At 40.8% G+C, this 13,382-nt stretch overlaps 1 protein-coding gene across 1 annotated transcript; it reads right to left on the bottom strand.

Annotated features, from left to right (window-relative positions):
• Nucleotides 1-3,675: 3,675 nt before the first annotated feature.
• LOC112567101 lies at nt 3,676-7,798 on the bottom strand. The gene is made up of 3 exons (XM_025243648.1): nt 7,152-7,798; nt 5,736-5,961; nt 3,676-5,472 (listed from the first exon to the last, which is right to left on the bottom strand). Exons 1-3 carry the CDS (start codon nt 7,609-7,611, stop codon nt 4,521-4,523), a joined length of 1,638 nt encoding a protein of 545 aa, XP_025099433.1. The 5' UTR covers nt 7,612-7,798; the 3' UTR covers nt 3,676-4,520.
• Between the last annotated feature and the right edge of the window lie 5,584 nt (nt 7,799-13,382).

The following is a 13,382-nucleotide window of genomic DNA, read 5'->3' as shown; positions in this document are numbered from 1 at the left end:
CAAGCAGGAACTCCAAATCCCTCCTGGAAACAGACCACTTCACGTATCTGGGAGCATTGTCAACAAGGCCAGGCATGCTTTCAACAGCCTACGCCCCATCTGGAACTCCCGAGCATTATCCTTCAGCAGTAAGGCCCGCATCTTCAACACCAATGTGAAAGCAGTCCTACTGTCTGGTTCTGAAGCTGGACAGTGACAAAGACCATCAACAACAAGCTCCAGACCTTTACCAACAGATGTCTACACCATATTCTGGGAATAAGATGGCCTGAAAAGGTTTTCCCAAGGTTCGCAACCCCATCTACGACAAAGCAATCGAAGCATTCAAAAATATCCAGTTCTGACTTATTGTATAAACTATTTGTACCCCAAGCTATTACCGCCTGCTATCAGCAGATAGACGTTTTATGACCTAACCGTGGTTTGACACACACCCCCCTCGCTCTCTCCCACACCTCGTACGTCTTCTCTAGAGAGGGCTATCGGCTCGTATCCTAGACACTAAGACTCACGGCGAGAGCTGTGACAGTTTAAATGATGATTTTATGATGATTCCATCGACCACTAGAAGTCTAGACCTCTCCAGTGTTTTGTTTGTTTTACACGTGCTGCGCGGCAGCCCGTTGCAAGTGCGTGGGCAAAGTACAAAAAGCCGCAGAGCTTTTGAAGCAGGGAGTGGGTTGACAAGCACTCGTCCTGTCAATGTCCTGCAATAGGGTTTGATGGAGGTAAAAGGTCAGGTGGTTGTAAGGGGCTGAGCAGTGTGAGTGGTGCATTGTGTCTAAAGACAGAGCGTAACTCTCTTTCCGTGACCTTTTGCTCTGTACGAAATGTCAAGCATCCTTTTTGTTGTCAAAAGGACAGAAAGAGTTTGTCGGTACTGTAAATAATGTTTTTAATTTTAAAATAAAAGCAATCACATCCAAGTACAAACAAACGTGTATGTGGCTGTGCTATGCACACACACACTTTCCATTGATATAAAGCAGAGACACTTTTCCTTTAAAGTACTCTTAAAGTTGGGAAACGATAGATAAATATCACCATTACAGTCAAGGCTTGTCAATGCAATTTCGACATAACAACCGCCAATCTGTTGCCAAGGCACTAACACCTGGCCATTTCCTGCTGCCGGATGTTACCGGTAACAGCGTGTGTTTTCACTGTAACACACACACACGCATGCACTCTCTCTCTCTCACACAAACTTTTGGCTTTAGTCCAGCGGTTCTCAACCTTTTACATGTGACGACCCCCCTGACGAACACCGGTACGTCCGCGACCCCCTTAGCCAGCTAGGTCGGTGGAAGAGCGGGGGGGGGGAGGGGGGGAGCCTTAGCTAACCTCGAACGCCGCGTCGAGGAAATCAACAACGGGAGAACAAAGTTCGTATCTGCAAGAAGTATAACTGTTAATGAAATTTTACTAAAGCAAATTCTGCGGTGCTAATAAATATTATTTCATTCGACAGTCACTTTGATTAATGAGAAGGTTGAGCTCCTTGCTGTTGCATAGAGAAGCGAACCTGTGTGCGATGTTCGTACGCACTGCTATTCGCAGCTCAGCCTCTGCGTCCACACGATTTCTGTATTTCGACTTCAGTGCTGCCAATGCTGAAAATCCTTGCTCACACATATATGAAGTTGAAAATGTTAGAAGAACTTTCATTGCTTTCTCAGAAAGGAGAGGATATTCACCGTTGATGCTAATCCAGAATTTTGGCACTGGTGTTGTTTGGAAGACCATTTTCAGGGATTGGTCACTCGAAAGGACGATGAGCTGCTCTTCTTCTTGCGTGGACAACCCGCTTGTGCTAGGATCAGCCAGAAATGGATTACGAATCCAATCGTATTTAGTCACATCAATTTCAGCGAAGTAATGCTGAAACCTTTCTTGCAGTCCGTTTAGATGGGCAATAATTACATTCTTCACCTGATCAAGATTCAAGTTGTCAGCCTTGCACTTACACAAGCACGGAAACATATCAAAAATATTTTCTTGGCGTATCTTTTGCGTCCACAACGAAATTTTTCGGACGAAAGCATTCATCTTGTCAGTTGTTTGTAATATGGTGGTGTCCTTCCCTTGCAGAGACGTATTCACAACGTTCAGCTTCTCAAATATGTCCAATAAAAATGCCATTAGCAGCAGCCATCGGTCGTTCTTAAGCCCCCACCCCGCACTGTCTGGTCATGGCCTTCTGTCAGGGAACTAGAGTACTAGGACTGAGCATGTGCGAAGGCGAAATGGTGTGAATGATGGACGTTTGCTGAATCCGTGCCTTTTAGATGTTTTTAAAAAAAGAGAGAGGTGTGACTGGAGAGGGAGAGGGGAGTCAGCGATGAGAGATTGGGGGAGAGAGAGGGCAAAAGGCGAGAGGAGGGAGATTGGAAGCTTAATTGTTGAGAGGGGGATTGTGGTTTGAGTTTTGGAAGTGAGAAGTCACTGCATTGCCTAGACAGTGTACTTGAATAGGGAGAAGAGATTTGGAGTTTGATCGCCCTCACCACTCGGTTGCACAATGTAAACTAATTTCACTAATACCGGTATAAGAAGCTTTTAAAAAAGGACCACCTTCGCGACCCCCTTGTAGGCACGTCGAGACCCCCCAGGGGGTCGCGCCCCACAGGTTGAGAACCGCTGCTTTAGTCACATAAGCCATTAAAATGAGTGTGCTCTTCAAGAAATTCTTAACTACATCACTTTTATTTGATCTTTTCACTACCAGATCAGCTCATTCACCACCATAAACATCAATCTTCATATTTTATTTTTTTTTTTACATTTGAGAAATAATTAAATAGTTGACTTCAAGCGAGTAGGACTGCTATTGTTATCTTTTGATTCCGGGAGTCGAAATATTTTAATCCTCCTTCTCTCTACGATTTACAACTCACAACTCTTTAAATTCTTGCAGACTTTAAATTACTCACAAAATATTCCTTATTAATATTTTGTCTCAATATCAAGTGAGAAAGGGTTTTAGAATAATCAGCTTGTAACCTATCTTGGATACTACAAGAGTTTTCACTACTCAAGGGGAGTTAAATGCATCTTTTTCCAACTGAGTTAACAATTTCCTAAGAGTTAAGTGAGAATGTATTACCGAGAGTTTTTAAAATTTCCGAAAGCCATTTGGCAAAGCCTATCTTTCATTTATCTACTAGGATATTTCTCATACCACTTATCGAGACCACCGGAATCTTGTTACTTTTTTATTACGAGATACCAGAGAATTGATCAATAGATATAATATATTACAATTGATTAATATCTTCTTGGCGATAGGGAGACAAAAATCCAGGTATTTAAGAGTAAGTGTGTGAGGAGGCTGCTCTGGATCTTGTACAAACAACATAAGACCCATGCCTTGTACAACACTGGTAAAACAGTGTTAACCCCTTCTCGAAACATGCGCATGCTCGGGTTATTTCATTGCTATTTCCCTAATTAAAATAATTTTTTATTGTAAAGTATTTGTTCATCCAACTTAATAGTTTTTTCTTTTGAGTGAGTAAAATCAATCGAAAATTAAAGGCTTTTTCTTAAATATTTTATTTATTTTTGTATGTTATTTAACTTTTTATTTAATATTTCATTTTATTATTTTATGTATCATAATGATTGGTTTAATGTTTTATTTTAATTTTTATGCTTTCAAGTCGCAGATTTAACGAGGTCAGGTGACATCCTGAACAAGCTGGCAAGGTTTTTTTCCCTCTTTCCTGTTCTGCGCCATTACCATGGAAGTGAGAAGGTTGAAGAGGTAGTCCAAAGGAAACGGAAGTGGAAATATGGCCCTAGTATTGTGACAAATCGACATAAGAGCAGGTGAAAAAAAAATTCTATTTTGTCGGGAGAACACGTTACTTTATATTTTCTTCCTCCCCCCCCCCACTCTCTCTTTTCTTTTGCTACAAGCTCGACGAGGCATTTTTGACCGAGCCAGAAAAAAAAGTAATTCAACTATTAAGAGACAAACATTCTCGGTGGAAACACTATTCGTGTTCACCATGCTCCGGCCAGCGCTCACCAAAGACAGAGAGAAAGAGATAAATAGAGAGAAAACGAGACGGGATGCTTACACGTTTCATTTCATTTTTATTATTATTTACGTTTTACATTCGATTAAGTTAATCTTCGCCTCATTTTAAATTTCGAGTTGATCACATAATGAAAATTAATCAATAAAAGTTGTTTGCAGCAGCAGATCTTTCGTGTAAATGTAAAGCTAAAGCACTCGCTATTCTGTGATAGAAACATTCTGTGTGTGATTCACACATGATTCGCACAAAACAATAAAAAAAAGCAAAAAGGAAAAAAAGAGAAAAGCAAACTGAAAATTTTTTTTTAAAAAAAGAAAAAAAAAGAGGACGAGAAACAAAAACAACAACAACAACAACAACAACAACAAAAAACCCCAAGAAAAAAAAAAGCGCTTGTAGAAATGATGTTTCTGACCATGTTAGCAAGGACTTATTTCTCAACTCCGATAAAACACTCAGTCAAGACCAAGCGCTTCAGTGAAACAGGTTTCGCAGAGTCCTTAAGACTCGTTCGGTCAGCGGTCCGACGAATCGCAGCGCTCCATTGTCCCACGTGGTCTCCTCCCGGCCCCTGCCCCACTTGCTCCTGTAGTGGTGCAGCAGGCCGAGGTCGTGGGGCACGGTGACGATGGAGAAGTTCTCCACCAGCAGGACTGGGTAGTGGATGAACAGGTAATGCACCTTCAAGGGATCCACGATCGCTTTGCTTCTCTTGTTCACGGGCCAAATCTTGCCTCGATGCAGCCTGGTAGCGATGACCAGCCCCAGGCCTTGGGCTTTCTTCGTCTGCCGGTTGATGAGCGGGGATCTGACATTGCGCCTGTTCCTCCATCTCCTGGGTGTGGGCCGCTCGTTGGTAGCCTTGGGGACGGCGTGGAAGAACGCATTCTGAAACAAGAACGCTCCCACGCGCTGTCCCTTCTCTTCCTGCTGCCCCCGCACGTCTCGCAGCATCTCGGGCCACGTGGCGTGCACGCGCGGGATGATGGTCTCGTCGAGATCCGCGAAGGCCACGTAGTGAGCCACATGACGCATGCGCAGCAGGCAGTCGTGAATGGCCGCTAGATGGCCAAAGGTGTGGATGGGAGCTGGAGGTCTGCGCCAGGAATACAGCCGCAGGAAGCCGAGTGCTGCGTAGTGCTGAAAGACGCGCGTGAGGTTGACGCCTGCTTGTGCCACGTACACGTGCGCCAGGCTGACGCCCAGCAGCTGCAGCAGCTCGAACGTCTCGACCGTCTGCCGCCAGATGTCGTAGCCGCTGTGCACGGGCGGAACGCACAGCGCCACCTGGTGGGCAGGCGGGCCTGCGGCAGGGTACGTCACTGTCAGACTGTTGGGAAGATTGTTGAAGTGCAGGATGATCGAAAGATGCTTTGGACGTGATGTCACTTCCGGAATGGGGCAGATGATGTAAACAGCAAGATATCTGAAAAAAATGAGTTCTTTGATTAACTGAACTTTTACATTACTGCATTGGGGCGTTTTAAAAATAGATTTTATGTTTTCTTTTGTTTTAGGTTAAAAAACGTGTTCTTCCATAGTTGCTTAGGGCAACCATATCCATCATTAATAGTTTAGTTTGAGAGAAACACAGAAACACGCAGAAAGAAAGCGATAGTCAACAAGAGGCAGACGGGAAGGGCGCACATTTAAAATGGTGACTGGTAGGACACGTGACAGATAACTCACAATTTGTTGCCTGCCCCTGGAAGGTCCACTAGCTGTCCAGACGTCTTTGCCTCCCATGCTTCATCCTGGTCCGCATTGTTGGTGAAGTGACAGATGACACCGTGGGCGGGATCGAACGCCTCCGACCGGATGGCCACCACCACCACGACAGGGGGCACTCGCACGTCGTCGTAGTGGGCAGCGTAGACTCGTAGACCTCCATCGGCGTCTACCCACTGAAAATCGCCTGTAGCACGTGATGTCTGGGGTCAGCAATTGGTCAACTGGTGATGACAAAAGCGATCAATACTAACATCAAGGAACACGAAGTTTCTAGACCAAAGTGAGTTGTGTGACCCGTGGATAAATGTTTAGCTTCCAGAACTTCTTGTTCGAAAATTCATGTCTAATTGATGCTGACCCCCCAAAAAAATTGTCCTACTATAACATCTGCTGGAAAGTGGATGCATGATAAACTGGGTAATGAAGCAAAGGTAAGTCGTCTTCCCAGGGCAAAATGGAAGACTCGAGGAAAACATCGTTTCCGAAGTTTTAAACCAGTGTCGAGACCCAGCTGATACCACTTCATGTTTCTTGACCCCCATAATATCTTTGCCATCACTTTTTTACTATGGCCACGGGGAAAACAATATCGACGGGGTCTAAACTTTGGAAGCAAGACACGTATTTTTAATTTCTCCACGTTGCTACAAGGTAGCGACTTATCCTCGCCTCATGACTACGGTCCCAAAGTTTAAGAGTGAATTACCCTCAGATAATTTAGCAGAAAAGCATGACTGAACTAATTTTTTTCATTCAAAAACTTAAACATACATATATGCATTTTGCTGTGCTCGCGTTTTTATTTTAAAATGTTATTGCGATCCCTGTAAGAAACAGTAGTTTTATTTTTATGTTTCTGTGATTTTTTTTATTAGTGCGCAGGAGCAGTTGATAAGAACAGTATTGATGAGGATGACTAACACGTATTCTACACTTGACTTTTTTTTAACGGCGAGAGCATACACTTGTCGTATCTTCCCCTCGATATAAATCTCCATATAAATCACTGCCGATGGGTCGACCTGGTGGCGATCAAGTAGGCATCGAGTCTTTGCTTGTATTTTCATTGCGGACTGCCTTCACCTGCAGATGTTACATGATTTTCTGTGTGGGGTTGACTCCTTAGACTTTATCTTCTCAAACATTGCCCACGAGGCAGTGGGAAAATTTGTGTGGTAGGGTGTGGAAGGATGATATAAAACAAAATGAGGACGGGAAATAAGAACAAAATTTATGAAAAATGTGAGATGGACCTACTGCGCCATGCTTGAGGTTTGTCATCCTATCCCACGCCAAGTGGAAACAAGAAAAGATTGGTGTAAAAGGGGAAGGGAGCGGAAAAGTGGTGTGTGAGAGACAGAGAGAGACAAATACCTTCATCTCGACTTGCCCTTCTGCTCAGCGTTCCTTCATCTGCCAGCTCGACTCGAGAAGCTATGTCATTGCCTCCCTTAGTGTTGCAATTATCCTTTCTGCCTGTGCAATTATCTCCCTTACCTACACATATTTTACTCGCATCTCGCCTGCTCCCTGCACTAATCCCATCATTGATAATATCTCTCCGATGTCCCACTTCACAAGCAAAGTCACTTGTATTCTGGAAACTTTGTCCCGCAACCTCTAACCCGTCCTCCATCCCAGCATCCTGTCTGTTCATGACCAGCTCTCCTGTGTAGGAATTTCTCGCAACGGAAGACCACCACCAGGCGTTTCTTCCTTCAGAAATAAAGCTCGTTTGCCATGATTTTCCCAGATGCTTGAAACACGTGATGAATAAGACAGCAAAGTAGATTGACAGGCACACCAGGGCCTTCAGGAAACACTTGGCTTGCATGTTCACACCCAACTCTGAGCCTCTGAGGCAAGAGTTGGACGAGAAATCACCTGAACTTTGATACCTGCAGTATGTTACAGTTCACCTTGGCCCTGTGTTACTGACAGGTTGTTGGTCAGAAATTACAAATATTGATGCGGACACACGAGGAAGATGAAGAAATGTGTCGCTGTTAGCCAAGCCATCGACTGCGCGTGTTTCCTGGAATTAAAACAGACGTGACAAACCTTCAGAGACTGAACACTGCCTGGTCTGTCACTAGTAACACAGATAACTGAAGGAGTCCTTTCTTCAGCAGTTTGTTAGACAGTAGTTTTTCTTAGCATTTTAAGGAAATGTTTGTCGTGTTAATAATGATTAAAATACTTTCTATCGTCAAATGGTTTGTCGCGTGGTGGGGGACAGCTTGATAAGAGATGTGAAATGACATTTCCTTTGATGTAATTTATGAGTTGTTATTATGGTTTATTTTTATTTATGTACAGAGAAGGTTGCAATATTTGATTAAAGGGTATCAATGTCCAATCTTTGTGGAGAATATTCTCCTTCAGTAGACGACAGGTGGTAGAATTTCCGTTAGAGGCCATGACTTGGTGTTGCCATCATCAATATAGGGCGGGTCTGGATCTGAGATGTACAGCAGACTGGTTGTCACATATCAACAGAGCCGTTCGAGGGCAACTTTATTGGTCTTGATTTCATGTCTTGTCTGTCCTCTTGAGGTAACTGACATCGAAATAGTAAGTTCTTTTGCTGGTGGGATATGGGAAATTATTTATAAGGTGGCGAAAACCAACTAGAACCCCCATACTGACTGCTTCACGTGGCAAGGGTGACAATAGTAGTTTGGTTTTTTTTTAAAAGACGGCGCAAACAATAAAAAGTACTCGTTACTGCATGAGAACCTGCGAAAGCTTCGATCTCCTCGTAGTCCGTCCTCTTTGGTTTGAGTAAATGTATTGGTGTTTGTTTTGGTTTTTTTTAAAGATAACACAGGTGAGGGGCGGTTTAAAATATGCTTACTGTTATCAACACTTGACAGGGTAACACAATATGCTGTCAATAATTATTAGACAGTGAACAACCTTATCAATGGTTATGTCTTATCTCCATAAAAGTTTGAAACTCAAATTCAAAAGTTTAATTAAAATGATCCATTTACATCTGTGCGCTAGAATTTGCTTCGCTGTTTATGTGTGTGTGTGTGTGCGCGCGCACATGTATGTGGAATTTATTTTAGAACCGATTTAACTTACCTAGTTCTAGTTTTCTGAGCATGCATTAGCAGGTTCCTTATTGATATATTTTATAATAAGTATGTGGTACTCATAGCCCTTTAAAAGCATACCAAATGGAATATGATCGACTTTGCTATTTGGACACACATCCAAATAAAAAAAAAGATGCCTCATTGATTATAGGTGAGAACTCTGCCACGACTGATTTGTAGGTTGTTCGATTGCAGTGCCCACTTTGTCAATAACTTCAGACACGTGGAGTGAGCTAGGTTGGCGGATGGTCGAAAAACAAAATAAATATTCATGAAAAATGTACAGGATGTGCCTGATGTTTTTCTTTACAACCTCAGGGTTTCTTCCCACAGCATCTGTTACAAGTGCCCACTTGTGGAAAGAAACACCCTGACCTTGAAAAATATATACACGAGGCACATCCTGCAGTTTTACACGAACATTTTTTTAACCATCCTTCAGTTTCTAGTGGGTGTGGTTGTTTGGCTGTACAACTTTCAGCTGTGACAGCAGAATCCATATTCTATATATGTTCTGCATGTTAATGTGAAATAAAGGCTGTTTACCTTGTTTTGAGGAATTATGTTTTACAGAATAATTATATTATTCAAGGTTGAATTATCTAAAATACTTTATATCATTCTGGGATTGTTCCACACACATAAGACTTTGTATAGTGGTAGTAATCAATGGCTGCTGATAGTCAGCAAGAAGTAACATCTCCCATACAGTTAGCATTGCGGCAAAGCTGAGTTTAAAAAATTGTTCCAGTAATCCTTAGTTTTAGAGGAAATAATGATAGATGTCTTCGATCAAATCATATTTGTCGGGTATACCTTAATATAAGCTTCAGCACTTATATAAGGAATACTGTTTCCATGAGTGTAAAAGTAATTAGTTTTCCTTCTACTGAATGTAATTTTATTTTTGTGCGCAACTACAGAAAATTTAAGGTAGTGGCAGTGTGGTAATCCCACACTTAATTTGTCTCTTCGATGTCCGAAGATATATACAGTGGAACCTCGGTTAACAAACTTAATCCGTTCTGGAAAACTGTTCGTTATCCGAAATGTTCGTTATCCGAAACAATTTTTTCCATAAGAAATAAAGGAAATAGATGTAATTGGTTCCCAGCCCCTGTTGACTCGTTAATATTTGAAAGTTACAGGCTATATATATATAGGTATTTGTTTTAATGAGAACAGTTATAATGCAATATAAATGGAGTTAAATAAACATAAAAACATTAACGAAAGCATTTAAACAGAAAACTTGCCGTTTTGACGGCGTGGTTGGAAGCAGGTGTGGGGAGGAAGGGGTGGAATTACTGCTTGGATTCCCCTCCATGAGCACACGTGACATTGTAAAATCGGGGAGACTTCCCTTTTCTGTAGCTTTGAGGTTAAAGGACAAAACCTGTCCAGTGTCTGTTCCTTCTGCCTTTTTTGTGAAACTCTTCGGTAATATGACAACTCATATCCGACAGACGCATGCCACCTTCATACTTTGAAGTCATTTCCTTTTTCAATTCATTTATTGGCCGCTTCCTTGTCATTACCTCACTACTATTAATTGCTCTTAATCTTCTTTGGAGCCATGATTGAGGATTATCTTATTAAAATAAAGCACAAAAATCCCTAAATAAGAAGGATGCTCATAGATAAGGAACGACCGATCGTAACTGTGTCTCGAGCGCGAATGATGACATGCTGGTCGGTCCCCAGCGTGCAAGGGCTTTGGGTGTTTGAACGGCCCCTATAGGGAAGTGAGACTTTGGGGAGGGAAGCCTGTAATTCGATCCTAAACTGACGCGTCCATCGCGCTTTTTTTCTTCAGCCGCTCTCGATTTGGTAGCCACGTGATCGTGTCGCATCCCGATATCCCCGCGTGTACCTCAAGGTACGGGCGGGTCACAGGGCACAGGAAGGTCACACCGGCCGGCGCGCGGACATTTTGAACTGTACGTCCATCCTCAAGTGAAACACCGCCGATTTCTGAAGTAAGTCTTAATAAAGTTAAGTGAAAGATGCCATTAAAACAACTATACTTTATAACAGTGGATAGTCATGAATAATTTATGATCATATATAAGTATTGTAGTGCTTTTTGTGAAATGTTTCACGTGTTGTACCCGGCAGGTCTCACACATATACATCCGCTAGCAACTCGCTTTTACATGACGCTGTCTTCTATATGTGCTGTAGATAATTTAAATGGTTTAACCATATATCCTTCTTGTTGTAAATAATCAAATTGTTTAATCGTATCTCTTGCCTACTAATTGCACGTATTTACTAATTACAGAAACGAAATGTTGAGCGCGAATACGATTGGCAGAAGCAAGAGGACAGTGCATGATGGGTTCAAATCAACTAGTCAAGAGGTAAAGTACACACACACACAATCTCTCGTATTATTGATGATTAACTTCGAAGTTGAAATCTATGACATGAACTCATTGAGTCATGCTTGAAATTCGTCGTCTGCTTTCTCAATAACAGCGGTGCTGCGATTACCAAACGTTTGTGTCCGTCTTGGTGCATTCTAGGGGAAAGCAACGAGACAATCACATTGCTTTCTGAACAACTAAAATTTTGGAAAATTAATGCAAAGCAAAAGAAAGAATTTTATTTTTGTACTTATACACTTTGAAATAAAAACAAAATGTATGAAATCCAATGCTATGCAATGAACTTTGTCAAAGTCTGTCATTTTTCTAACAATCACTTATCTGATCACATATATTTTCTTTGTCTTTAAAATGCTGCATGCCATTTTTTCAGTTTATTTTACATGATTTACAAAAAGAACTAATTATAACAATCTTTAATTGCAGATCACACTGACTAGGTCTGGCTCAGTGAATTTTACCAGTAAGTTTATTTTGTCTCCCTCTATGATTTCATCAGGATCACTATACAAGCACAGGTTTGTGTTTTTAGTGGTCTACATGCACATCCTTATTATATCCATCTAAACATTTTCTGTTAATTAAAAAAATTGTCAATAGACTTACATCCATAGTTTTGTTTTGTCATTACTTTAAAGACTAAAAGTAACATTTTGATTTCAAATACATTTTTGAACAGAGTTCTCAGCAAAGTTGATGAGCAGAGCAAAACACTACAGAATGTAGTTCACAAACTGAATCAGGTCACCCTGCTTCTTCAAAATATGGGGAAAGAGGAGCTGATGAAGAAATGAATTAGAACAAAAGTGGTATGCCATTTAAGTATAATGTGTTAGTACTAGACACCTTTTTTAAATGTTACCTTTAGCTTTAGCTAATATATCAGTTAATATGTATGTTATGCTTTACAGTCTTGATAAACCCTTTTAACAAACAGGCAGGCATAGCATCAGCTTACAGGTTAACTCTCCTGACAAGAATGTGTGGTCAGTGTAATATTTGCATTAAAAATAATACACATTTTATGAAGTACAAAATAATGTAGTATTTTATATGCATAGATTTTATTTATAAAATAATTCTGTCACTTGCTTTTCATGGTGTCAAAATGAGCAGTCTGTGTGTCTATTAACTATGACCACTAAAATTGTTCTACTTTCATAAAGAACAGCTTTGATTAAACTCTTAATTAACTTGGTGATTTGAGTCACTTAATGCCATTATTTTCTCTGAAGTCCCACTAGGGTTTATTTAAGAGACTGGGTCTGGTTTGTAGCTATATTCATCATGCAACCATTGATCCCTCATCAGTGGAGTAGGGTTCAGCATTATATCTTAAACTTATCCAATCCAGTGAATTAATTTATTTCGCATTTGTATTGTAGTATTTTACATGGTGGAAACAACTAAAGATTTTTTTAACAGGTTCAGCACCTCTCGTGCACGGAGAATTTTAAAACGGCTGCTATCTTCAGAGTTGGCTCAGTGGAACCAAAGGGGAAAAAGTTTCCAGTCACTTCAGCTGAGAAGTATATTAATTGGTGTGTAGTTTTTGTTTGGTTTTGATTTCTTTGAGGTGTACGTCAATATGAACTTAAAAGGACAAGTTTCCGAACAATTTAAAAAAAATAGTGAATCTAAGTATTATTTTCTCTACATTTACAAATTTATTATTGTGTACAATAGCATTTAAGTCTACCTTACAATTTCTATTTGTGCACAGCTGCAGTCCAAGAGACATGGATTGAGGAATGATTCGAAGGGTGATGCCATCTAATGGTGAGTGGAATTACAAAATGAGTTTGTCAAGTTAAAATTATTAATGTGAGCATTGTTTTATTCTTCGTGGATTTATTCAGTAGGCCTATTTACTTTACTTTTGTACTAAAGATTAATTGGTTACTTTCAGATATTATCCAAAACTTCTTATACACACAAATGGCCATCAAGACATTACCGTTTAAAAATCTTTTTATTCCACTCTTGTTCAAGTTCTTGTAATCTTACTAGTAATTAGTAGATTTATGAAAGCTTTAACTCTTTCTTTACACAAGGCTAAAGGCGGTCAAACCCCCCTGTACGCATGAATTTACCCTTTTTCAAAAAATTAT

The sequence above is a fragment of the Pomacea canaliculata genome, linkage group LG6, assembly GCF_003073045.1.
Source record: "Pomacea canaliculata isolate SZHN2017 linkage group LG6, ASM307304v1, whole genome shotgun sequence".
Lineage (NCBI taxonomy): Eukaryota > Metazoa > Mollusca > Gastropoda > Architaenioglossa > Ampullariidae > Pomacea > Pomacea canaliculata.
Note: the sequence above shows the minus strand (reverse complement) of the source record. Positions and strands in the feature narration are given on the sequence as shown.